Source organism: Paramisgurnus dabryanus, chromosome 7, assembly GCF_030506205.2.
Source record: "Paramisgurnus dabryanus chromosome 7, PD_genome_1.1, whole genome shotgun sequence".
Taxonomy (NCBI): domain Eukaryota; kingdom Metazoa; phylum Chordata; class Actinopteri; order Cypriniformes; family Cobitidae; genus Paramisgurnus; species Paramisgurnus dabryanus.
Window position 1 is genome coordinate 10,893,210 of NC_133343.1, and position 27,595 is coordinate 10,920,804.

Below are 27,595 nucleotides of genomic sequence, written 5' to 3' on the forward strand. Positions count from 1 at the left end.
TGTGTTCACACACTGCCAACACACATTTATGTCCAAACACAAAAAAGGAGATTTTGCATGAAAACCGAGAAAACATGGGATAAGGCATACTGTACACACATGAAACAAGACCAAGAACCGACAACACAATGGGGAACAGACAGGGATATATAGGGAGATGTTGATGATAGCTGGCAGGTGCAGATGATTTTAGATGAGGAACAGGTGAGGGAGCGTGGAGGATGATGGGTAATGGAGTCAGGAGGGAGATGAATGGAGGAAACAGATAGGGAATGTAACACTGAAAACATACTGTAGATGAAAAAAAGTTCTGATAAACTGCTTGCTGTATTTTTCCTTTTCATATTACACTGATCTCCACACATCTCTGCAATATTAATATATATAAAGCAACAGCAACTTTTTTGAGTTAGGTCATTCAGAACCTACATATTCATAACAAAACATGATGACAATACAAATGTAAATTTTTTTGGCCCACGTTACTTGAATAAAAGTAAAAATATGATCTGTGAACCAGAACCCAGTTTAGTACTTTAATCCTTCTGATGTGCTCCAATCCAACTACGAAATGTAAGTGCAGGCATTTGAGTAACACGACAATGTTACAAATACTTGAAAGCTTATACAAAGGTTTAAACCCAAATATTCTCCCTAAAGTTAAAGATCCCTCTTATTGAATTGTAGCTTTTTTGTAGCCCATACAATATGTTACACAACTATTGCATGTAAACTAAAATGTATAACATCTTATGTACGCAAAGCACACACCTACAGCTTAAAACAATGAATACTTCCATGAAACAATCGTGATATATCACATACAAACTCTGTCTGTTGTTCGCACTTCTTAAAAAAAAATACAATTTCTCTGTTTGAATGTCATAGCATACATTTGATCACATAATTTCTGGATTACACAGATAACCAAAGACCATAAGCATTATCCGAATCTTCTAGATACCCAAGTACACATATTTAAGAGCCAAACCACACAAAATTGGAAAACACTGATACCAGAATAAAGTGCATGATCCAATAAGGTAAATCAATGTCCCGCACCAATGAATTACTAAACCAACATGCTACCATAAAGCAACATGCTGCCAAAGCTGTTCTCTACGCCGACGTCCACAATGCAGTCCGGTCGAGTCAACAAGTTTTAAAAGCTCATTAAGGCCCTGAATCCAAACTGCAGGATCACTTTAATGAGCTCCAGTAAGCATTTGTCTTTTATGTGTTGTCTGCTTAAAATCTTCAGTTCAGCTGCTCAGTCTAAGGTTGACTTTTATGACTGGAATATTTATTTGTTGAAGTTAGAATGTTACAAAGCCGGAATTAGCATGATTATGATTGGGCTAATTCGATTAAACTGATCCATTTCGATGAAGGATTAAGTCTTATATGGCTGACAGATGATTGGTGCCCACATCCAGACCTAGATATCAAAGTGTGCACAGGTGGGTGTCACTGCTGTGCCAACAGGGCACTCCGATTGGCTTTCATCTTCTCAAGTCTCTTCGTAAGGTGGTTGTTGCTTGCTTCCACCTCATCCACACGATCAAGTGCAGCTCTCAGCTTGAGGATATACATAGCAAGTAAACATCAAAAAGCTTGTTACATTATTGATTTAAATTTAGTTGTTGTGCATGTCAGTCTGTACCTCTCTCTGCAGCTTGCGTTTCTCTACTTTAAGGTCGTCTTCTACTTTCTCTGCAGCTTCGGTGGCCGTCTTATAGCGAGTCACCTGACCCTCCAAACGAATAATCTGACACATGACCAAGATTACAACATTTTAACATTTATGCATCACTTTTTACATATACATACTGCATTTAAGTGTTCCCTGAGATCAAACCATTAGCAATGCTCTGATGACATGCAAGTCATTTCTCTCTACATAATGTAAAGAACATTCTGTGAAAATATAACCATGACGTCTTTAATATTGACTAAGGCCATGTCAAAGTTTAAGTTAAATCAAACTTTGATGCTTAAATCTAATTGAGCCTTTAGCCTGGATTCAGACAGTATTTCAGATAATTTCCTGTTGCTTTATTAACTGTGAATACAGAAAGCTAAACACCATAATAAGGATGTTATAAACAACTAAAGAAGATATTGCATGATTCAGAGTCCACAGACATAAATCCTGTGTGCTTTTTTAATCATGACTTACATTTTGCTCAAGTGCTGTGACCTCCTGTTCAGACTTGACCAGTTTAAATTTAAGGTCACTGATCTGCCTGTTTGCATCTCCTGTTAAAACAAAATAATTTCAGAGGACAGCATGGATTGCATGATTTTATAAACTATCCTACACTGACGGCCAACATTTTAGGGTCACTTCAACTCATTATTTATTATTATATTAAAATGTGGAAAAAATATTAAACTCATCAAAATGTGATGTGTCTAGCCAAAATAAAAAATAAACCAAACAATGTTATTTTTTAGCATTTTATTACCCCTGAGATCCTTTTAAAACAATGTTTAAGGAGCTCCCATCTATGCTGGGCTCTTATTGGCTGCTTTCTCTTAATTATTAAGTCTATTATTAAGTCATGCATATTAGGTCAAAAACTTTTTTTATCATATTTTGTTTTCTAATCAAAGAAATGAATATATTGGCACATATTATATTTTTGTCAGAACATTTAAAATTTTAGGTCAAGTGACCCCTAACTTTGACAGAAAGTGTATCAGGACTGATGATGGTAGTAGTGTTTTAAAGGTGTATCTTACTCTGCAGATCTAGTATATGAGGGTCTAGACCGTTCTGTAGATTTTCATCATCTGTGCTTGCTGCCTCTTCTGTCCCATTTCTCTGCTTCTGCTCTGCCATGGCTTTAAACATCCGTACCTGCATGCACAAGGTGCAGAATCACAAACACAAAGCTTAGTAAAATATGCTGACCTTATGACAGAAGTGATAATATCTCGATCTGACAGGGTTACTTCATCACTTTTCTACAATATCAGGTTCAAAGCAACAAAGCATTAAATGATAGGACTTACTTGGTCAAGCAAACTCTCTCTCTCCTCCACCAGCTTCCTCAATCTGACCTCTGCAGGATATAAAAAAACACAATCAATGTAGTCATTAAAACGATGCAACACAAATAATGTACAATGTCCTTTTATACAAAATATCAGCTATATCAGCTTGGGATTTCCAGCTTATTAACTCTTTCCCCGCCATTGACGAGTTATCTCGTCAATTAAGAGAAAACATTTGCGTGAAACAAACGTGTTCCTGATAAGCTTTTATGGTTATGCAGTTACCCAATTTATAAAAAACTGAAGCAAAATTTTTTTTTATTCATTTTACGTGTATGTTTTGATAGTCGTTCTGAATCTGATCTCTAACAAAATTCCTTCACAAAAATTTCTTAAATATTTTTTAAGAAAAATATCCATATTTAAGAGTTTATAAACAGAGAAAAAGTATAGATAGGGTAAAAGTTTTTTTTCCATTTTGTTTGTTTGTTTATTGTTTGTTTGAAAGCAGATGGTCTGTTCTTTCATTTGATATATTTGTATGTTTATAATTTTTAGAAGAAAATTTTCCTGGAAGGCATTTTGTGAAACTTCTGTGAAAATCACAAAAAATGCTGGCTGGCAACTTTAAAAAAAAAAAAAACTGTCAGGGAATGAGTTAAAAAATATGTTACTTATCTCTATTTATGCCAATTTTTAATTTGTATTTATTTTAGCAAAGCATATTGCTTATGCAGTAATGGCATGTAGTTATTCATGGACTATGTATTTTATTTAGTAATATTTACACATAAATGTATGAATATGGTTGAACGTCAGTCAGCGCAAAACTGCTTATAACTCCCTATCACTTTATTTGCAAAAATACAGTTGTTTTAAAGTTTAAGAATCAAGAAATTCAATAATCAATAAATTTTAAGTTTCAAGAATGAAGAAATGTAGAAAATCTGAATGTGTATCATATTTTTCATGTTTTTCCCCCCAGAAAATATGTATGGTGGTAAAATTACAATATTACTGTAACAGGACCTTGAATATGATTTTTGTTACATTTGCTTTTTATTAATGGTAACGATAATATGTAAAAAAATCAAAACACAAAACTATAAAATAAACGAATGTTAGCATAGCTTATTTTATTTGTAGTAAGACAACCATAATCACAAATTTACTATGGTCTCACTACGATAACCATAGTTACCTGTTAACCATAGTATTTATTTGTAAGTAAACTAAACCTCAATTTTTTAAAAATTTTTTTTTTTATAAAATGTGTTCATAATAAAACAAGTTCATATTTATGTATACATATAGTACAGTAGTATTGAGTGTTGATATGGAATAAATAAATTGCTTAATTTATTCCAAAACCTGATATGGCTATTTGCCCACCCCTGATTTAAATGTACATTCTTAATCTTTAGTAATCTAAAATATCACTAAAAGTGTCCAAAAGTCCCTCTTGACGTGATGTTTTTAAGTCATTTCCTAATTTTGGTTAACACTTTACTTGAAGGGTTGTTCATAACATGACACGACATGACACCTTAATCATGACATGGCACGTGTCATGAACATGAAGGAGACTTTATGCACATTTATGACAACTTTTCATTTTTAATGCAAAGATGACATTGTTTGAGATGTCTTTGTTATGACAACTTGACAAAAATGTTAATAATTTCATTTAATTTACATTAAATTAACGTTTTTGCATTGTTATGGACCAAATGCTGCATGGCTTAACCCACCATTGTACAGTTTTTATTTAATTTTAGGTGAATCTGTCTCCAAATGCAATAAAATATAATTGTATCAATTTTAATAAGTATTTATATTATTATTGGATGATTTATTTTAATTCTCTAACACCTGGAGGAAACTAAAAAAAACATTATAAAATTAAGAATATTCACAATGTTGTTATAAAACTATTTGACAAAGTATTAACACTTAATGACATTACTGTAAAAAAAATCAGTAGAAATTACATTGTTACTTGCAGCTGGTTGCCGGTAACGTACCGTAGATTTAAATGTATGTTATTTCCTGGCAACATTTTGTTCAAAGTTAAATGAACATTAAACATTTACAAGTCTTTGTCTTTACAGAGTAAAACTAAAATAACAGCCTCATGCAAAGCATTCTGGGAACCAGAAATAATCATCAACCTTTTTCTGTTTTTTGCTTCAGATTTTGTTTCCCAGAATGCGTTGCTTGATGCTGTTATTTTTACAGTAATTTTAATGACAAGTTTCACTGGTATCACTGGTAAAAAGTGATCAAACACAATTATATTGGCCTCATGACAACAAATGTCAAAACCAACCATGTGACAGTTCACTGTAAAGTCAACCCATAAAGCTAGGTAGTTTCTTAATTTTGATAATTTATCTGCTGTCATGTTTATGAAATATTTATGACAAGCTATGTTATCTTGGTAATGTCAAATTGCCATGACAATTTATGGTGTATTGGTTTATGTCAAGATGTCATCTCTGCATTAAAAATGACATAATTGAGCAAATGACACTTAAAGACAGTGGTCATATGTGCATAAAATCTCCTTCATATTCATGAAATGTGTCATGTCATGATTATGAAGATGTCATGTCAGTCTTATGAACACCCCTTCAAGTAGTGTTACCAAATTTTGTTTAAAAAAACGAACAGCTTCTTAATGTCTATGTAATATTACACCAGTAATGCAGGTTTCAACCAGGAAATAAAAAATATAAAGTCATACATAATAAACATAAGCAAATCAACACAGGTTTTTTTAAAAAAAGTCATGACACAAAGCAGCTGAAGATCCTCTTTAACTTCATCTTGGTCTTTAGTAATGTCTGTGACTTATTTTCTGCAATATGTTCTCCCACACCGACCGTTGTACTGCAGTGCACATCAATTTCATCTGATGCTAAAAGAGCAACATCCAATGCAAAAGCTTCTTCACAACTATCCAGAAGAAATGCAACACCCTTGTACTCTACTGGCATGTTAAATGTATCTAGCACTGATTCTGCATCTGTCTCCTGGTTCTGGGCTTGTGTATTATTGCCTCCTGTCATATTAAAAATACCCTCTTCATTAAAGGCTGTGGGTTCAAAGATCAGATCCTGCGAGATTTTGGTTGCATCAGTGACTCCTATGGGATTCCAATTCTCTGCTTGCCTGGTCTCTGTATTGTACTGTACAGATATTTTTTGACACTGTTTTAATGGTTTCCGTAGCACACTTTGTGAGGTTTCAGTGCTTAAATCAATCTCTGACATGCTTTTTTTGCTCATAACTGTAGTTATTGGATCTTTAACATTAACTGGAGTGCACCTACGGGGTTGTGAAGAGTTTAATCGGCACTCAGTAGACTTTTTAGACATTTCTGAGTAAGAATCCCTCTTTGCATTTAATCTTGTACCAACCACTATTGTGTTTGATTTATCTGGGGGTGTTTCATTCAGTGTTGACTTAAATTTCATTGAATTGTCTTTGTTACAATTTAAAAGATTCCTTTGTGTCCGAATTGCTTCATTTGTAGGTGTTTCTCGTATAGCTTGTGCCCTGAACGTCCTGACTTCATTCTCAGAAGAATGATATATTTCTTGTTCACTGCTTTCTGTCTGATTGTCCTCAGTCGTCACATCCCTTAAACTGTCACTGGGCCCAAGATCATCTATGTCAATGCGCTCTTCTGATGAATTGTCCTTCTCGTTTCTTTCACCATCTTGCATCTGTTGATCTGGTGAACTCTTCTCAAGCACCTGTGTGGTCCCCCACAGATTTCCAGCAATCTCAGTTTGCGTTTTAGGGATGTTGTTATGTTCTGGAGTTCTGCCTGTAATGTTATTGGATGTTGTTATTATGATAAGAGGCCAGATGATAAACAAAACCTTTGATTGTATTGAAATGAGTGGAGCAAATCAATTAAGCCTCCATGAAAATAGAAAGACAGAAAGATTGATTGGATTGTCATGGGATTGGTTAAATTCTTCTTGCCAGATTTCTTGATTGATTTAAGGGCTGATCAGCGAAGAGAGGATTCCAACAGAGATGCCATCGGATGTAGAAAAACAAATTATTGTTATTTTGTGGTTGACACACTGTATAAATATGCAGATACAAAAAAAGCTTTTATTTAAAATCTATAGGTGTTCTGTGCTAAAAAAAAGGCCATTGGAAACAATTTATTTTAATTGATTACCGTTCGATCTTTTATAACATAATCATATGAATCACATATGCAATAAAATACATGCCAAGTGTACTGCAAGGCAATAACACAAAAGCAAAACAATACAAATCCACACCCTTTTACTGTAATTTAGTTATCTACATTAGCTGATTTATTGACATTAAAGGTTCTTTGGGAATCTTGCTGTATTTCTTTTATGGGCGAATTTCAGTGCAGGAAGTATAGTGGAAGTCCTTATACTATGTGCACTTTAAGTTGAATAGCGCACACACACACACACCAACCAAGAGCTGACACGAAATCAACATCAGCAAATATGTGTGTTGTTGTTTGTGCGGGAAATTTGAGCTTGTGAAAAAACCCAGCCTCATGGAAACAATGCATATAGTTTGTTTACCCAGGGGTGCGTTTCCCGAACAACAACGTAACTCGCTGCTGAACCAACATAGTACGATGCATAGTTGGAGAAACGAACTACCTTGTCACGACTGTTTCCAGAAAGCATAGTAATTTTGTTGCACATTTGTAGTTTGAACCATGTTGGTTTAACAACAAAGTTGATGATGTCACGTGGGAGGTGAAGTACAAATTAATCTGTGCAAATCGATTTAATGTCCGATTATTGCTGTAAATAACATATATTGCATCGGAAGCTTGTTTTTTATATTGTGATTTAAATATCTGTTGTTTATTTTCATTCATGTGCAAGTTCCCTCTTACATCATTCCTCCCAGGGATTCCCCAGGGTCTTAAAGCTCATAGGACTGTGCACATGCGCAGTTTTCAAATGGGGCGCTTTAATTCTGTTTACAAAATTAAAGACGTAAAATAAAATGTTTATATATTTAGAATGATGGATATAGAATGTACTACATGTTTTTTGCTTATTTTATTCAAAAGCATGATCAACGATAGTCTAATAACAAGGAACAATGCTTCTAACGACAGGCGAAGAGCTGTGATTCAAAGTTTGCGGTGCAGCTTGTGAATGTTAGTTTGAATTATGCTTTTGGGAAACACCAAATCCTTGACCTTCGTCAGTAACGACGTAACTTACGACAGTAGTTGGCTAACAATGCTTTTGGGTTACTTTTACCTTTCCACTATACATGACAAATGACGGCCAAAAAACAGGAAAAAGAGTCAGAAAAGGGCTGCGTGGGATGTGAACCATCTGCAGGTGCATAATTATCTGATCCAATTTGAGCTTTGGATGCATAAAAAAATTATAAACTTGTGTGACAACACGCATGTGATATGCCGACCGGAAGTGATGTATTTCAGGGTGTTCCAATCCAAACATTGTGGGAGGGCCGCAAATGGCCCGTGGGCCGGGAGTTTTGAGACCACTGATGTTTAGCGTTATTTAATGTTTTTCTATATAACATGTTGCTGCTCTACGTGCATATTGGTGTGCATGTTTTTGAGGGCATGGTTTTAAAGAAGCATGCGTGTCTACATCAGTAGTTAAGTCTAGTAGATATTATAGAATCCGTAACATCACATACAGCCCCTTCAAAATGAAATCTCATAAAAAAAATGTTGTCTTACCTAATATACCTTCTCCGCTCATGGTAGGCGTGTGAGCATCTTGGATCGATCGGGAGGCTGGTTCTGCACTTACATGGCCATCAATCGACCCGTCTGCTACTTCCCCATTGGTCGTCACCTTAGATCCCAGAACTATTCCATGTTTCTGTGCATCAATGCAATAAGATGTCAGTCTCTTTCATTTTAATGGTCTTTTGATGCTAAATGTATACTTTTATACCCTGGCTGATTCCTAAGATTCCTTCTATTGTACATGACTACCTTTAGAGCATCCCTAAGGCGGGAAATCTCCTCCCTGAGTGTGTCCCGTTCGTCATGGATAATGTCTGAATACTCCTTCTGCCTCTCTAAGGCCTTAGTGCAGTCATCCACAATGTGAAAAGGCAGGACAGAGAAGAAGAGGTGTAGAGGAAAGACTTAAGGTTATGTTACAGAAAGGTGATATAAAGCGACAAGTTGATATGTTAAAAAGTTTAATAAAGGAAAGATTCAGGAAATTACTAAAAAGATAAACTATAAGGAGATTGTTATTAAAGGTGCACTCAGTATTTTTGGCCATATTCCACTGGACACAACATCTTGTACTGACACCTAGTGGTGTGGATGCATTAATATTTTGTTTTTAATTTATAATTTTCAGTCAGTCTCAAAAAAAGATATGTCACAAGACCAACAGGCGTATCAAATCAAAGCATTGGAAGAATGATTTGAAAGCATACAGACCAGTCTACCCTTATGAAAATTATGGTTACTGTAGTTACCACAAAATAACCATGGTTTTGCTAATAATAATCAGTAAACCAAAAATGCTTACACATGCTTACTACACTTTTACCACAAAAAAAACATGGTCAATTTTCATAAGGGTGCTCACACTGGGTACTGTCATGTCACACACCTATCGGACATCTGATCTCATGTCTGATCATGATGTGACTCGCTCCACATAAGAAATTGCTGAATTTTGACACATGTCTCTATGGTTTTTAATACATTTTCCAAATGTTTTTTCTTACATATGTAAGCTTTAATTGGTGGAAAATTACTAAGAGCACCTTTAAGTGTTAAAATCTAATGTTTTGATGTGATATAATTAAAATAAATGGCTATGAAAAGTAATTGTACCCGGATCTTTTTATCTTTCCATTCCAATGTTTCTTGCAGGTCAGAGATCTCTCTAATGTAATCCTTCTGCTTCCCATGCGACTGTTGGGCTTCCTGAGCCCCGGCAATAAGGGAAAGCAGTGGAAACATACAGATAGGGAGAGGAATATTAAGCAGAAAGTGTAGGAGAGAAAACAGTGAACAGAAATGTGACAGAATCCATCTATGCCAGGAAAACATAAGAGGTTTGACTACTAGAAAGCACCGTTTGAATCTATGCTCATGATCCCCATCATTTTGCAGTAACAAGCAATGCTCACCGTCAATAGCTCTTCACTCTGCTTCAGTGTTTCCTTCATCTCCTCAAATTGGACTTTCAGGACACTGTGAGCATGATGTTCTCGCTCATATGCCTGCCAAAGATTTTAATAAAATTCCATTATCTACTTTAAGACATTGAAATCTGTAAATATTCGTTATGTACACTATCACGAAAAAATTGTCAAAATATGTACATCAGCTGTCACTAGGGCTTTACCCTTTCAAATAGTACAGCTTTGAACCTAAAGAGGTATATTTTGGTACCAAATGTATATATATCTGTACCTTATGGTAAATATTAAGACCTTTTAAAAGGGTACTGTCCCTATGACAACTGGGTTACATAATTTAACAATTTTTTCAAAAAGTGTAAGCAAGCATGTGGAATTGGGTTTTACCCTGGTTTTCTCTTCACACTCTCTGCGTGTCTCACACAGAAGTTCCTCCATTTCCATCAGAGTTTCTCTCAGTGTGTCCACCTGATACATCAGGTTGGTCTTCTCATTGTCCAGCTGAGCATTGGACACCATAGCCTTACGATATTTCTCTTCCACCTCCACCAGGGAGTCCTGAGGGAAGACACGTCCAATATCTTTATATTGTTATTTGTTATCTTTTTACACTTACCATATTATTCCCATTAAAATAAAAAACACAAACCTGTCTGAACATTGGTGACATTTATTAACACAATGCAATTTTTGGGTAATACTTTATTTTACAGTGTCTTTGTTGACATATAATAACTATAGTAATAACAGTAAATTATGCATAATTACATGCAACTAACCCTAAACCAAACACTAATCCTTACCCTATAGTAAATAAATGTTGTTTATCATTATATCACAATACTTAAATAAATAGTGTTTTATTAATGATCATTCATTATATACTTATTTAATATTTCTATGTATTCAAGTTACATTTTAAGCATTTGTATTAATCAGAACCTATTTGCTAATTGTGTTTAATTAATACATTTAAAAATAATTGCTATTTTGACAACCCTTACATTTATTAACAATGATTTAGGAATGAGTTTACATTTCAGATGCATTTCTTTAATTGAGATCCAATTACTAGATGCATCATTCCAATTTAAGTGAACTAAACTTAAATCTGATCTATATGCATAATTTTACCAAGAATATAATGAATAACAGACATCGATAACAGTTTTAGTAAAAATAAGGTAACAGCTCCGGCAAGATTCCTTTATGGGGAATAATAATAGATGGTCTCTTGTCATAATCAGTAATAATTAGGGGTGTAACAATACATCGATATGGATTGACACATCAATTTCATTTCTAACGATCCGATGCATTGATGCCACAAGTAAAAATCGATTTGAGGTACCTTTATTTTGACACTATTCGCTTGACTGTTAGATCTGATATTGTGTGACAGATCAAATGCCTAAGTTTAACAGCTTTATTTTTTATATTAATTTATTTTCTGCTTAATAATTTTTTTTCTATAACTACCTCAGTGATTGTCACTATTGCACATTTGGCACAAAATACTGAACGACTATTACTGTTGCCATTGATTTTGTGACATTTTGCCCCTCATTTTTCATTTTTCTTTCTTTAAAACATTTTTCTTTCATTTTTGTGAGTTGTTTGTTGTAAATGTTCCGATTCAGATTGTGCCATTTTCAAAGAGTTTAATTAAATGTCCATGTTATATATTTTGGCTGCATTTGTAAGTAAAAATTTAACTGCTTAATGTAATATAAAATTATCTATCAATTAATCAGATTGAATCGTAATCGCATCGAAGAAGTGTTTAATGTATCGGCAAGAATCACACCCCAGACGGAAAAAATAGATTATGTTTCGAATTGTAATGAGCTGTCCAACTTACACCCCTAGTAATAATCCACCAATATTACCTTCATTTCTCGTATGGACGCCTCAGTGTCAGCAGAAACCGAGGTATCACAGCTGCCTCTTCGTGATGACCCTCCACCCAGAGATGCTAGAGTTGCGGCAGAGAGCGTTGAAGCTGTCCTGGAGCCCTGATGATGCCATTTAAATATTAACATCGGATAATAGATCACTTTGTTGTGGTATTATTCATTATGCTGGAAAATCTAGCAAAATCTATATTATAAGATTACAAAACGTGGATGATTCTACTGACCTTCTCCAGGAAGTCTGATCTTTCCTCCACCTGTACAAAAATGGCATTAATTTATTTAATTTCTCAAAGTATTTGTTGAAAATGTAATGGGAGATTGTTTATATTACCACTCATTTAACAAGAAATACTGAAACAATAAATATCTGATAAAGATCTAATGCAATACTGCAACCAGATTGTATCCATCCATGAAGGCCATATAGAAATATGTTCCATGTTTTATCCACTAGAGGGAGCACTAAACAAATATGATTCATGCTTATTCTACACATTTGGACAATTCTGCATTAGAAACAGCTAATGCAAAGGAGAAGCATATCCCTCATTTGCTGTGAATCTCTATATGTTACACAAATTGACTTTGAACCTGGACTAAAGACTGTTCTGCAGGTTGAGGGCAGGGATGAAAAGCAAAGCTCACCACAGGGCTGGCACGAGCTGAACTGGCCCTAGATGAGGCCCTCGAACCAGAGCCAAGAAAGCCATTGTAGTCTGAAGGCTGACCAGAAAAGCAGACGAATAGAAATAAACAGAATAAGAGTAATGGAAACCAGATGTTAGTAAGAATTGAGTTACTCATGAGCATCATAGGAAAATATTTGAATTAGCAGGTAGAAGGGAGTTTAAAAATCAAGCAATAACATATGAAACCATACCCAGTACACACACTGACGCACAGAGACACAACCTGAGTGGATTTATGGGCAAAGGTTGTCAGATCTTTCAAATAGAAACTTGTTTGGCTAACGATTAAATGCATGCTTTTTCAATCAGAAACAAGCATCCTTGTTCTCTTTCCGTCTTTTTCCTTTACTGTTGGCATTCAAACACAAAAGTGGGTAAAATAGAAAGTTCAGGCTGACTGGTGACAATACCCAAACATTCCTCAGAAAAACATCATGAAACAAAGAGGCAAACAGCACCTAGTCAAGCCTGTGATCTGAAACCAGACCCATGCAACGAGCTTCACAAGCTCAGACAGACATCGGGCAACAGGCCATGCCCCTGTTAGAGAAAAGGTAATGATAGGGCCTTACGACTCTTGTGCTGGACCCACTGAAACGCCTAGAGCCAGAATATGAACTCTCTTCATACAGTGAGCCCTGTAGACAGAACAGAGCTGTTCACTGTACACCTCACACACAGTCAAGAGCCACTTTCAAACATGGAACCTGGTAAATTGTAGTAAAAAAAACCTGCCATATGCACATGCAATGACATCTGTCTTGTATTGCCACAGTTCACACATCAGCACATTACTGGTAAATCTCTGTAATTTTACTTGACAAAAATGAAATTGAAATAACTGCAAAGCTAATTATTTTATTAAAAGACATTTAATGTTTTGAATTTATTTTTATACCTGTATTTTATTTACTACTGCCAACTAATTTCTCTTGAATGGACATAAGCTTGGATCTATCAAACTAATAAAAGGCAGATACAGGCCATAGAGAATTAAAATTGCACTTGATGAGATATTGTCTAAACGATAAGCGGCCTCTCCTTATCCATGTTTGATTATTAATATTCATAATGCACAGTATTTCCATGGATTGAGATCTCTGTGTAGGTGGAGCAGTCAGTTGTGATTTCGCTAAAATAGAAAAATTTTATCCACTGTTGCTTGTCATGGTGCAGCTGGTTAGGGCACGGTTTAGCAACTCATAATGTAATACGTATTACAATGTAATTGTAACTAAATTTTCATAAGGTAATAATTTTTTTCAAAATGTAAATAAATCTTGAGCTCTTAATGAAATGTTTTTAATGTAATAACAATTTTTCACATAATGTAATAGGTTAATGTATTGAGAAATTACACTGTGGAAACTTATAATAAGGTAATACCAGCAAATAATTTAAAACAACATTCACAACATAATTATATAATATAATAATTATTTTTCAGTATAAATAAACAAATGTTACATTGCACCATGTTCTGTTTTGCCAGTTGGTCATGAACTTAATAATACTTAAAGTTTCTTTCCCAAATCCACACAGTCTCACCGTTCAATTTCCAACATGATCTCACAAAGTTCCGTGGGATAGTCACGGAATTTCGTGCTCATTTTTCCGTGGCATTCTCACGGATCTCCGCATTTTTCCGTGGCCCTGCTACGGACTGTCTTTTTCCGTGGCATTCTCACGGATTGGTTACTCAACTGCTTTTTCTTATTTTCAAACCATTTTCGCTTCGGTTTAGGGTTAGATTTGGTGTTTGCGTTAGTATGTCACTTTAACTATTGGTTTATACTATTTTTTCTGATTTATTCTTTTATATTTTCTAAACTTTAAACAATTGTCACCTGGCGTTGGGGTTAGAGTTGGGTTTGGGTAGGGATGTCATTTCATGTAAATCTAACCCTAAACCGAAGCGAAAATGGTAAGAAAATAGGACAAAACAGTTGAGTAACCAATCCTTGAGAATGCCACAGAAAAGGACAGTCCGTAGCAGGGCCACGGAAAAATGCGGAGATCCGTGAGAATGCCACGGAAAAATGAGCACAAAATTCCGTGACTATGCCACGGAAATTCGTGAGATCAGGTTGTCAATTTCGCAGGTTTAATTTCTTGTCAGTCATTTTTAGTCCCTGTTTTCATATTTCTTAGCACTAAAAGCTCATAATCATAGGGGAACCATTTTTAGTGCTATATAGCACATATAAAGCATCTATGAAGAACCATCTGGGGGTGATGTAGCAACACACCAGATATGGTTCTAAATAGCACAATATGGTTTTACACAGGTGCTACACAGGTACTAGGTTCTATATGGCACTTAAAATGGTTCCACCATGATTACAAGCCAGTGAACCTCTTTTAGTGCTATTAAACACTGTTTGTTTTTAGAGTGTATGGGGGTAGAATATAAATAAAAAATTAAATATTTTGTTGTGTCTAGATAGATTGTGAACTGGATGGTGACGGTGAGAAATTGAACAGCAAATTTTTAATTTGTCAACGAATTATCCCTTTAAATTTACAGAAAAGACTGCATGTGTGAAAGTGCATACTTCTCAGACCTAAACAGACTGCACAAAACAAACAGTTTAAAAGAAGAAAAAAACAATGACCCTTTCTGAATGTAAAACGGTTCACCACTGTGAAATGTGAGCTAAAAGACAATAAAAACACAATATGGAGAGTGTTTAATAGCACAATAGCCATTCATTTTAATGCCCTCTGATGTTGTCTGAGCACTAATGGAATGACTCAAACAACACTGATTGTCGATTTAGGCTATAGTAGCCATACACTCTAAAAATGCCTGGGTTATTTTTGACCCATAATGGGTAAATATTGGACAGAACACACTGCTTGGTTAAAAATGACCCAATGTTGGGTTGTTTTTATGCAACAGTGAGTTACAATAACCCAGCAGTTGGATTAAAACAACCCAGCATTTTGTCAATTTTAACCCAGCAGTGTGTTCTGTCCAATATTTACCCATTATGGGTCAAAAATAACCCAGCCATTTTTATAGAGTGTAGCTATTCTAAAATTTTTCTAAATCCAAGAAATTCAGTGAATTTTCTTACTGAACAGCATGGTATCTTTGCAGATGATGGATTGATCAATGTATGCAGTGTTCGAATTGAAGGGGGTCTGGGGGGGTCCCGGACCTCCTATAAGCCTTAAGGGACCCCCCATAAAGCACAAAAATATAAATTAGGGGGGTCCCCTGGTTTTTATTAAAATTAAAATACTACATAAATTTAAAATCCTCATTTTGCGTGTCACAAAGCGATACTGTCCATTATTTGTCCCAATTTCGCAATAAAATAATTCAAATGACTTCTGTCCGAAATAAAGAAACTCGCAAGTGCGCCTCATGCTGTTTTCTGGAGGAATTGACAGACGAGTGTCTCTATCTGCATGTGGAGTATTTTTTACCTCAGTTGCGGTGAGAATCTTTAGTAATCTTTAGGTTTAAGGGTTTTTTTAAAAATCTTCTCAAACAATTATTTCATAACAGTGGCAAAGCTATCCACTCAGACTGACGGCTGGTCAACCCAGTCACACAAAATATTTTATTAGGAAAGCAGAAGAAATCACGCTTAAATGATAATAAATGATAGTCTCCTTAATACTTAGCCTGTCACTCAACTACGCATCTTTCAGAAATAAATTATTTGTAGAAAGTATCTTTTGCATGTGTTTTTTTAAACCTTGGAAAAATGTAACATGCAGGGCCGAAGTGGGACTCATTTTCAGCCCTGGGGTTTCATGTCTTAGACCGGCCCACTTTAGTTCACCACTGACTATATTAGAATAATATAATTAAATCCTCAGTGCACTATTCTTTGCAGCCTTGCAATTAATATATTTTCCAAAAATATCGTTTCCAATTCAATGCAAATAGTCTAAAAACAGTTATGTTTTTGCCATAATCATGCAGCCCTACCATAAGGTATTTTAATATTATTCAATTAAACTTATTCAAAAACTGCTAAAAAGGATCAAATGTTTTCCCCTATATTTTTTCCCCTAGCGTTTTGCATGAAATAGATGAAGAATAACTATTAATAGATTAATCATTGTTACATATATAACTTACCGGTAGATATAAAAAATACGACATTTACCTTTTATCAAGTTATCAACTGCTGAAAAGGAACAAATGTTTTCCCCTATATTTTTTCCCCTAGCGTTTGCATGAAATAGATGAAGAATAACTATTAATAGATTAATCATTGTTACATATATAACTTACCGGTAGATTTTTACCTTTTTTTTTACATTTACCTTTTATCAAGGTATCAAGTTGCGCTCAAGTTTATTTTAAATCTAAACGTGCAGCAAGTGCACTCAAATAGACGCGTCTAAAACAAAACTCGTGTTCACAGGCGACCGCTTTGAAAAGCAGAAGGCAGCGGCGCGTCATGCGTTGTACATGCGTTTTAAATGAATATGGACCCTAATTATGATTATGAACACAAGAATTACTTCGTGGTCGGAAGTTGGGGCACAATCAACTTGGTCATAAAGCGGTGGGGACGTATACCACCCGCAAATTACGTGAATGGGGCTGCTGTGAGTGCTGGGGACAGAGACCTTCAACCTGGTGGCATGATAACTATCTTTAAAATTATGTATCTTTAAAAAGATTAATTATATGTAATTTATACAGTGAAGAAGACAGTGTTATTATTCATTTGATTCTATTTATGTACCTAAATACTACTGTTAGATCTTGCTTTATTTGTAACTTTGTTCTTTTCTATTTTTATATGCAGTTTTGCTGATCCGAAAATTATTCAATCTATGACTCAAAAAACGCAATGTAATCATTCATTTTACCACTACTATATAGTAAAATTATGTAATTTAAGAATGAGTCCACCCTATTTCACCCCTATTCTGTTTTAAAGTTCTGCCCTTGCCAGTGTTTCACACTAATTTGAGGGGTAAACTTTTTTTAGAGTTTGAGATAAGGGTAATTTGGGGTTTCTTTGATTAAAACCAGGATCAGATGATTGTTGATCAAGGACGATCACATCTTACGTGTGAATTGTGAAATCACAGCGACCCTATAATGAGGGGGGTGGAGCTTGGCCGGGGGGTGGGGCTTAGCTAGGGGACCCCCCCATAAGCTTTGACATAATTCGAACACTGAATGTATGCCATCTACTGTATGCACAAGTGAATGGACAGCCTGCATGTCAGGCTCCATGCAGATGATGTAAATCTAGCTGTGTCAAAAATCACAGATATTATAAGAGCTGGAAACAAACCCTGTGACTTCTTGATCGAGGATTTTCACTAAAAAGTGCAGAGGGCTACAGACACACAAACACATACACAGAAAGAAGAAAAATATATGCATATATCTATAACGCACACCCTCAAAAGCACACATTCTTAATCGAGACTATCTCTGGCAGTCAAGTTAATAAATCTCTAATTTTATAAATCATGCCATCAGATCAATGAGGCACTACCATCAAGTCTTGCAAACAAAAAGTAGTAATTTTTTTAATTATGCATATTAATGCTTGAATAAATAAACTGTTGGTCCCAAGAAGCAATTAGAATAATGGGGCATACACACCAAACGTGAGTTAAACGATTTACGAGAGTAGATTATATACAAAGTCAATGCAAAGAATTGATCAGACGTGCCTCGTGCGGGTGATGCGAATGATGTGAATTGGGCAATTAATTGAAAATATGCGCTTTTTGCCTCAAACGCGCCATCACGCAAGTTGAAAATATTAAACTCAAGCAAAATGTTCGCATGACACAAAGTTAAATCCTGCAAGTAACCTAGAGGGAGCTATGCCATGCTATGCGTTTGGTATGTACGTAGCATAAAGGGCTCGTTATAGCTGCGTGTAGGTCCTACGGCGTAGCCGCGGCGGCGTAGGTTCCACGTCGGTTTTCATTTATACTTTTGTGTCGTCGTCCGCGTCGACGTGCAAACACTCGCGCAAACCACTGGTAGGCAGTATCCACGTGTGTAACCACAGTAGCAGCGCGACCGTCAGAGAAGAAGAAGCTTGGCAAGTTAACCCACAAACGAAGAAGAAACAGCAACTTGTTGTGTATGATTTAAGACCAGCAGACCAGTTAAATCACTCCTCAACTTGGCTCATCTTTGTTTTCACCGTCGCAAACAGAAATACCTATGACGCAGTTTTTTTTACCTGACTGGAGGGGTTCTGGTGGACCAATCACAGCGCTTGCAGTCCGCGTAGAACTGACGCGCTGTTAAAAATTTTGCGAGGTGCACGTCAGGCTTCGCAGAGCTACGCACAGGCTACGGCGTAGAACTTACGCACGACTATAAATCGGGTTTAAGTCTGCATCACTACTCTTCAGCTAGCAAGTTGGTTTGCACTGATTCCAGGCTCAACTATTTTAAAAGTGCATACTTTTGAGTGCATAGCAAAAAAAAAAATTTACTAGTTATGTCAACTTTTTTTAAGCCAAAACTTAAAATAGCATGTTGAATTGACTTGCAAAACCAAGTTGTTTTAACTTCGTGCTGCATTTTTTTATACAGTATAGTGTAGGGATTGTGATACACATTAACGCAAAAAAAAGATTTTGAAGGGTTTTTCCTGCTGGAAACCGTTTCATTGTTTGGTCAGAAGTTTTGACATAAAGGTTCTTCTATGATGATTATAAAGTAAAAAAAAAAAAATGTAATGCCAAGAAAATGAAAGCGATAAAATGAAATTGTGAGGGATTTTGAGAGCAACACACCCGTCCATTTTGTAGTCTGGCTGAAGGCAGACTGCTGGTGCTGCTGTAGAGGTCTGTGTGGTTGCCCTACAGTAAGCAGAGGAGGACAAAAGCACAATGTAAGGATGAGAAAGAAAAACAAGAAAACAACTTTGGGGACAGAGACAAGAGTGATTTAGCAAGAATGAATAAATGCAAAAGTAAGCAGTGACAGCTATAGTAGAGCTCTGTGTGCAGATGGCAGCCATGAGACCCAAGGCTGTGTATGACCTTCAGGTTTTACAGTTTTGTGCTCGAGTTAGCTAAACAATGGATTGTTTTAGACTGCTGATTGAGGCAGACCAGATAGAGGTAGGGGTACTGTATTTACAGTTAGGCGTATTAGGCAATTATTTAATTATGATCTCAATGGTGGGCATGGCCCTGCATGAGAAAATGGGTGTGTGGCGTGAGAGTGAGAATGGGGTCAGTTGTGTTAGTAGTTGGCAGCCCTGGTTAAACTAAACTATACTTTTAGAACTTCCCAGTAGATTATGTCAGAACCCTGGTCTATTAGTTTTTTTGTTCATATAAAATATGAGAAAAGACTTATGCCAAAAGGCAAATATTGACTATTATGATTGGTCATGCAAGGGAATCATGCCTGACAATTTAAAGGAATGCATTCAAAATGACTGCCCTACTTGTGGAAGGGGATGGAATGAAAATATATGGGGCAATTGCTGAAAATCACCCCCAATGTAGCACTGGCCTTGTTTAAAGGGATAGTTCACCCCAAAATGAAAATTCTGTCATCATTTACTCACTCTTATATTGTTACAAACCCACATAAATTTATTTGTTCTGATAAACACAAAGGAAGATATTTTAAGGCATGTTTGTAACCAAACCGCTTGTGGACCCCATTTACCTCTATAGTAAGAAAAAGAATACTATGGAAGTAAATGGGGTCCACAAATGGTTTGGTTTCAAACATTTATTAAATTATCTTCCTTTGTGCTCATCAGAACAATGAAATTTATACAGGTTTGTAACAACATGAGAGTGAGTAAATGATGACAGAATGTTCATTTTTGGGTGAACTATCCCTTTAAAAGGGAAAACTATACCAAGCCCAATGTAGGCCAACAGGAGGTGCTTAGCTGATTAATTATAATTTCACAAATGCCAGTTAATCCACATCACACTTACTATAAGGTCAAAGCCCATGGAGCAGTCTGGAATTAAATGGGCACTAGATGGTACAGTATTCATTATAATGGGCAAAAATATCCCAATTCTCTGATCTGTGATTTAAACCTTGCAGTCAAATTACTAACCACCAAACAAAAAATTATACTACCCCATATTTGATGGCAGAACTTGAAAGCTTCTGCATATTGCACCTTTTTTTCTTTTTATTTGTAAGCAGGGCTTGACATTAACTATTTGCTCACCAGCCACAGTGGCTAGTGGTTTTTCAAAGTCACTAGTAGCCACTCAGCATTTCCACTGGCCAGAGAGTGTCCACACACTTAAAATGTCTTTAATGCATGCAATCGCTTATCTTTCCCCTTGTTCAAAGTGTGCTTATGTGCACTCCCTTGCATTCACAAATCCATCAGTGCCCGAGCTTTCTATGCTAAATAACCTCTACGTTGTGCTGGGTGCAGGGAGTGCACATGGGAGTTATAGTTTCGTCATATGTTTATTATTTTACATGACTTTTAAGAAAATTACAAACAAATTTATTCAACCCGCCAAAGTGGTTAGTGGGAGTGGCTGTCTTAAGCCTGAAGTATAGTTCAGTTTTTAAGCACACAGTCAGATTTTTGTAACCGTATGTACTTTGTACACGTAGGTCATGTATGCGCGCACAGGAGTAAGTAGTATAAAGGCCAGGATAGGTATTGCAATGTGTCACAATGCGCATGCGTTGAATGTCTGTGTAAGCGGACGAGTCAAATAAACTATGCTTTGCAAGGCTGTATGTCTACGCTCGAGCATGCATAAAAAACAGACTATACTTCAGGCTTTACCCGTCACAGCTGGAATCTACCTGCATTTGGCTTAATGTCAAGCCCTGTTTGTAAGTATGATCCAAATAGAGTCATCCACATAATATTTTATACAAAGGTTTAGAGAAAGAATGTAAGATGTACTAACCCTCAAACTGCCTCGACTGCCAACAGACATGCGCTCCTCATCATCTGATATCTGAAACCAAAAGACAGAGAAAACAGGCAGTTTAGAATTTTGTTTCACCATTTTTCATGTTCATCTGAGTTTCTTTAGCAGCTATAACAAGCTGTACTACATTTGTCTTTTTTACAATGTTGTCATTTAATAAACCCACATAAAAATCTCAAATCATATAGCAAAATTATACTTCTTTAATTCCATTACATAATCACATAGATATCAAATGGGAAAAAATAGATATTAGAACTAGAAGAATTAGGAAACTAACCCACGGATTCACAGACAAGGCTTAAGACTTGTCATAGACTAAAACATGTTTGAGCTGCCTTAACTGAAAATAACTTGCACTGACAGATTTTAAAATATGCCAGTGCCATTCAACTGATACACACCAGTGATGTCTTTTTCTAAGGCATGTTTATAAAAGATGCCTGAACATCTTAATTTAACTAAGCCCTAGTCCTGGCTTTAGCTAAGCATTGTCTTTGAAACCTGACCTAGAAGTTTTAAAGCAACACTATGTAGTTTCCATGTAAAAATGACTTACAGCTCCCCCATGTGGTTAAAAAGCACAACAGTGCCTGGTATCAGACACTCTTCTGCAGGCAGGGGGAGGGGCGGGGCTGTGTGCTCTTCCCTCCACCGCCACTTTCAGAGTGTGCTTGTAGCAGCTAGGAGGCTGCTCAGGTTGCAGCAACAGTACAATTTGTCCAGTTAAAAGTTGTTCTATCACTGAGATAATTTTAGAGACATTATTTAAAGGTAAAAAAACTACATAGTGTTGCTTTAATACAAACTCTCTTCAAATATAAAAAGCAAGCTAAATGTGTAATGAATTGTTTATAGACACCTTATGTAAGAAATTTGTGGAATGTAGGATAAAAATGTAGCATTTTATGTGATAAAATCAAGAAAAAATGTGATGCGACAAATTGATTCCAGGATTAATATTCAAGATGGTGCATATTTCATGGACTGTTAAAGCACCACTGAAGTGCACTAAAATATATGCACTCTCTTACAAATTTTTGGTGTTATGCTGTTTAAGACATTGGGCACTATCATACACCTGGCGCAATAGACCTTTCTCACAACTTCCGTATTTATGACCGGAACTACGCAATCGTCGCGGAAATCTACTTCCTCCGCAGTCAAGGCAATGTAAAAAGCCGTATCTGTTCCATCAATTCCCTGTTGATGGTGAAGGTATACAGAAGTGGATTCAGGCTATCCGGCGAGACTTATAATGTGTCGTTTTAGTTAACAGTTCAGTAACAGTTATACTCGCTCTCTACTTACCTAGATATTTATTGACAAATTCTTCATGGAAAAAGTTTTCCTCCATTAGTCGTGTCACATCAGCAAATGTAATATTTGGCAAGTCCGTTAACGAAGTTTTGTAGACTCTTTGATCCATTTTAAACTTGCCCGGGTTTATGTTTTTCTAGTGTGTTGACGCTTGACAGGAACTCCGCTTACACGACGATTACGTATTTCCGGTTACTGTGAGAAAGGTCTATGCAGTGCAATGCGTGATGCAACTATTTTTTTTGCTAGTTTCAGCCCTACGCAGTTATAGTTTTAACGTTGTTTGCATAGCAAATGCCTTTGCGCACATTTGTGCACCCATGGGCGCGCTGGCCTGAAAACGAGGTGTGTTCAGGTGCATTGTTGGTGCGTTGCTAAAGTCAATGGCGCAATATTATTGTTTTTATTATTTAAAGAGCACGTTAGTATTATGTGCCTATAAGCGGAGAGAGAAAGAGACAGGACAAAATAATTGACAGCACAATTGAGTTTCAATTGCAACAAACCACCATCACTGTGATCAGTCTTTGCATTTCATTCGCTCATTTGCATTTTAAAGGACACAACCAAAAACGGCACATTTTTGCTCAGGCCTACAAACTGGCAATTTAAACATGCTATAAATAAATTATCTGTGGGGTATTTTAAACTAAAACTTTAACATACGAACTCTGGGGGCACCAAATATTTATTTTACATCTTTAAAAAATCTCATAATATGACCCCTTTAAATATAAAAAATTAAAGAATTAAAATGCAAACGATTACATTAAAAAAAAAATTACTTGGTCCGGACCAAAGCAAGTGAACTAGCGGACATTCCTGGTGTGAATACACCCCAAGTAATATTTTTAAAAACACTAGGTGCTGTACCAGCACTAAAATGGCTTTCCACACATTTATAAATCTCCTGTTTGTTACAAAAAAATATTTTTTACTTATGCAAACCTTTTTGCATATTTGTAAATTATTCTTAGAAAAACTTTTTGAGATTACAGTGATCATACATCATACTTTATCAGCAATTGTAACACTGCTTATTTCACTTATTACTTATTATTTTGACTTTTAAAGAGAACCAAAGCTTTTATTAAAAAAATAACCATTTCAATAAATAAAACACAATGCATTTTTATATCAATCATAAATTGGTGGTCTTTTCCCTCTGCGTACTGTTCTCTGCACCTGTGCCAGGTGCACAGACCATTTTTCCTGTCATTAAACTAGCAAAAGTGGATTTGGACACGCCTTAAATGCGCTTGCGCATTATGTTGTTCCAATAATAACACAGAGATGTTCTCTCAAAACTAACACCGATTGTGTTGTTTTAATATATCCGTTTTTAGATCCATTGGTGTAATTTCCACTTTTCACTAGCCAATAATGTTTAGTTTACATCACAACCTGGAGTGCAGAATGATGTAGAAATCCTTGAACCGTATTGGCAGGAGTGAGAGTTTGTATGCTATTATCTCCTAAATGCACATTATGTCACTGTTTTGGAGCACACTGGTTTATATATATCTTAATACTAACATATTTATATTAAACAATAAGGGGCCTTCTGCAGAAGGGAATGAAGCAGAGAGGAATGCAAAGCAGTATAATGAAGAGGAAAAACAGAAAGGAGTTGGACTGAAAAAAGAAAATGTGTTAAAAAGATCAAGAGAGCAGGAATAATTTAAATAACAGACCATATAATAAAGCAATTGACCACAAGGGGAAGTCTCGAGTGGCTTACTGCTTTTATATAATAGAAATAATAATAAGTTATATTACTAATTATTCTGCCAAGAAAAATAGATCTTAACCTAACTTTAGGATGTTGCCAAAAATCTGGTGCATTAATAAAAAATGTCTTTGCTTTGAAAACTGCACAACCTATCAAAATGTACAGGTAAGCAACCTAAATAAAGCTAGAGCTCTGATGAATAAAACAGAAAGGAAAAAGCTGAGGACAGATACAGACCGAAGTGTGTCTCCGAGTGTGGCGAGAATACCGCTCACTGTCTTCCTGGAAAACAGAGCAGGAAAAGAGGAAAAAAGCAGGACATCTGAGGTCAAGGGGCCCACACAGTCATTAAACACTCAAACATACAAATAAAACCTAAAAGCATGCACTGAGATTAGGCTGTCTGTCATATCACGACTTATTATGGGGGTCAGGCTAAGACAGGGCATCTGTCTGGAGTGGTGGGGTTTAGTGTTTTAAGATGTGGGTCACGCGACTGCCCTATAATCCTACTTTCTGTTATGAGCACCTCTTCAAAGCCCCCAACATGTCAGATTGGTCTTCTGAAAGCCCCTCAACACCTCCCACCCACTGCGCCAGTAAAGCCTGTGAAATGCGGATCAGACACAGTCTGCCTAAGAGGCACATGCAACATGCAACACTGGCCAATCACATGTCATCTCTGAAGGATACTGGAAGGACACAACCACAGTTACTGAATGGGCCCGAAAGTGCCTGTTTTTATCAAACGAATTCTAGCTTGGGCAGTCTACTGCATGCGACAGTGTGATTTAATGACAGGTCATACCATCCACTGTTCAATATGGCCCCATTTGTTGTCCAGCCCATAGTATTTCTGGTGCAGAGAGGAGGAGAGCAAGATGATCACATGAGGAGGGGTGTTGATAGTATGGTGAAAATACAGGAAATTTTTTAAAACAATAAGAAGAAGTCACAGACTTATCCTTTTGTTTCACAAACTTTTGATATAATTTTGTAACCTTCTGGTCATAAAATTCAGCTTCTTATATTCTTAATGGAAAGTTATTTTGAAGACTGAATGTAAGGGGTGGGTAGAAAAGAATCAAGTGGATGGAGGGACAGATCTTACCTTGTGTGCATGATATATCTAATGAACCAGGGGGGAAGACAGGATGGAAAAGAGGAAGAGAGAGAGAAATTGAGAGAGGTGTTGAGAGTTTTATCCAAGAAAATAACAAGGCATGCAAAATGATAAAGAGTAGTGGTATCATTTAAAAATAGTTGTTGAAGATAGAAAACACCCGGTATATATCATATTATTTACATCAAAACTTCACACTATTACTGCAATCAAAATTCCCCAAATCTCTTAAACTGGTAATGTTTAAAAATTGTCGTTTTCACACTTTTCATAAAAACAACACAACCAAGGAAACCTGTTCCTATTTTTGACTATCATTGTCATAAACCCTTTAATTTATAAAGAACTGAGACATTTAATGACATATAAATTGTTTGAGGTTCATAGCAAAACGCCATAAAAAATAAGAAAATTACTAACTAACTAAAAATATTTAACCACATCATAAGCCGGCCATCACATATATGTACACAAAATTATGCCGTCTGTTAAACATAATCTGTCTAACTACTGTATGCATTAATGCATTTTGAGACCAGTTTAAAAAATTTCAATTGTACACAACAGTTCTCACTGTAATCCTGAGGTGGCTTATGAGATAACTTTTCTAAGTACTGTTGTAAACTAATATACAAAGTACCATTATAAGTGAACACCATTTTTTAGCAATGCAAAAACTTTGGAAAGTGGGTAGAACAGAATTTTGTTGATTTTATCAGATATTTTTATTTAATGATGTAACCACCAATTAAAAAGTACTTTCTTTGCACATAATGTAATTGTATTATTAGCCAAATCATTATCATGTAATTTTTTAACTCTTCAAAAATGTTCTTTCTGTTTGCTCTGTATATGGTTGTGTTGTCCACAACAAACAGAAGGGCTACTTGCAATATGATTATGCTATGCTGATACTTATTTGGTAAACAAATGTTTTTCCAACTATTATTAATATTTACGAGCGAAACTGAATAACTTAAAAAACAAATACTTTATAAATACCAAAATAATATAAGCAGCACCAGTGTGGATGAAATCCTGACCTCTTTTTGTTGCCTCTCCAGTTCCTTCATACGGATTTCTCGAGCTTCTGCCCGGGCAGCCCGTTTAGCTGCTAGTCTGGCCTCCGCCTGGAAAAGAGACACAAAGAAAGACAGAGAGAGAGAGTTAGCGTCAGAACCTTTAGAGAGATAACAATTTCATTGGTTTATTCACATGACTAGATATCAGTACATCAAACAAACTGCGTTAAAACATTGACATTAAGTTACCTTTATACAGAGGAAAATCAAGACTATTTACCAGTTTGTGAAATAGGCAAATCAGAGCAGACTTCTCTGCTTCAGTCCTTTTTATGCAAGCACAAAGCTCAAACTCGTGAAATGTAATCTACTTTAGGCTATTTACAAGAATTTAATGATTAATCCAGCGGAGTTTTAATCTCATCATTGACTTTAACTGTTTGAGCAATGCAATGATGCTTTATGGAAATGACCACTATAGCAGCACTATAATATAAGAGACTCTTTCCTTTATCATAAACATATTTAACCTATAGGCTATATGAACAACAAAAATTAACATAACTCTTTAGGAAACATATAATTTGGTATATATTTAAAAGTTTACACTATTAACTAAATTCCTCATTCAAAGACTGCAAGCTGTAAAACCAATATTAAAATGCAATTATAGGAACAATATAATATCTTGAGTTATTCCTCACCTGAAATTGAGA

General features: G+C 35.8%; 1 protein-coding gene across 16 annotated transcripts in view; it reads right to left on the reverse strand.

Annotated features, from left to right (window-relative positions):
- Nucleotides 1–463: 463 nt before the first annotated feature.
- The window catches only part of lrrfip1b (leucine rich repeat (in FLII) interacting protein 1b), a 50,715-nt gene continuing 23,583 nt past the window's right edge, over nucleotides 464–27,595 (reverse strand). The window contains exons 2-22 of one of the 16 annotated variants that reach the window (XM_065240032.2): nucleotides 26,901–26,987; nucleotides 25,846–25,863; nucleotides 25,543–25,590; nucleotides 24,972–25,016; nucleotides 21,659–21,709; nucleotides 19,535–19,600; nucleotides 18,061–18,105; nucleotides 13,357–13,422; nucleotides 12,741–12,818; nucleotides 12,320–12,349; nucleotides 12,069–12,194; nucleotides 10,567–10,737; nucleotides 10,168–10,260; nucleotides 9,869–9,961; nucleotides 9,005–9,097; nucleotides 8,744–8,888; nucleotides 3,019–3,068; nucleotides 2,746–2,863; nucleotides 2,180–2,259; nucleotides 1,664–1,768; nucleotides 464–1,578 (exon numbers count right to left, since the gene is read on the reverse strand). In XM_065240032.2, the coding sequence (XP_065096104.1) occupies nucleotides 1,468–1,578; nucleotides 1,664–1,768; nucleotides 2,180–2,259; nucleotides 2,746–2,863; nucleotides 3,019–3,068; nucleotides 8,744–8,888; nucleotides 9,005–9,097; nucleotides 9,869–9,961; nucleotides 10,168–10,260; nucleotides 10,567–10,737; nucleotides 12,069–12,194; nucleotides 12,320–12,349; nucleotides 12,741–12,818; nucleotides 13,357–13,422; nucleotides 18,061–18,105; nucleotides 19,535–19,600; nucleotides 21,659–21,709; nucleotides 24,972–25,016; nucleotides 25,543–25,590; nucleotides 25,846–25,863; nucleotides 26,901–26,987 (1,719 nt within the window). In that variant the 3' untranslated portion in view covers nucleotides 464–1,467. The remainder of the gene's footprint in view (nucleotides 1,579–1,663; nucleotides 1,769–2,179; nucleotides 2,260–2,745; nucleotides 2,864–3,018; nucleotides 3,069–8,743; nucleotides 8,889–9,004; nucleotides 9,098–9,868; nucleotides 9,962–10,167; nucleotides 10,261–10,566; nucleotides 10,738–12,068; nucleotides 12,195–12,319; nucleotides 12,350–12,740; nucleotides 12,819–13,356; nucleotides 13,423–18,060; nucleotides 18,106–19,534; nucleotides 19,601–21,658; nucleotides 21,710–24,971; nucleotides 25,017–25,542; nucleotides 25,591–25,845; nucleotides 25,864–26,900; nucleotides 26,988–27,595) is intronic. The other 15 variants (XM_065240037.1, XM_065240033.2, XM_065240034.1 and 12 more) reach the window with 15 other exon arrangements.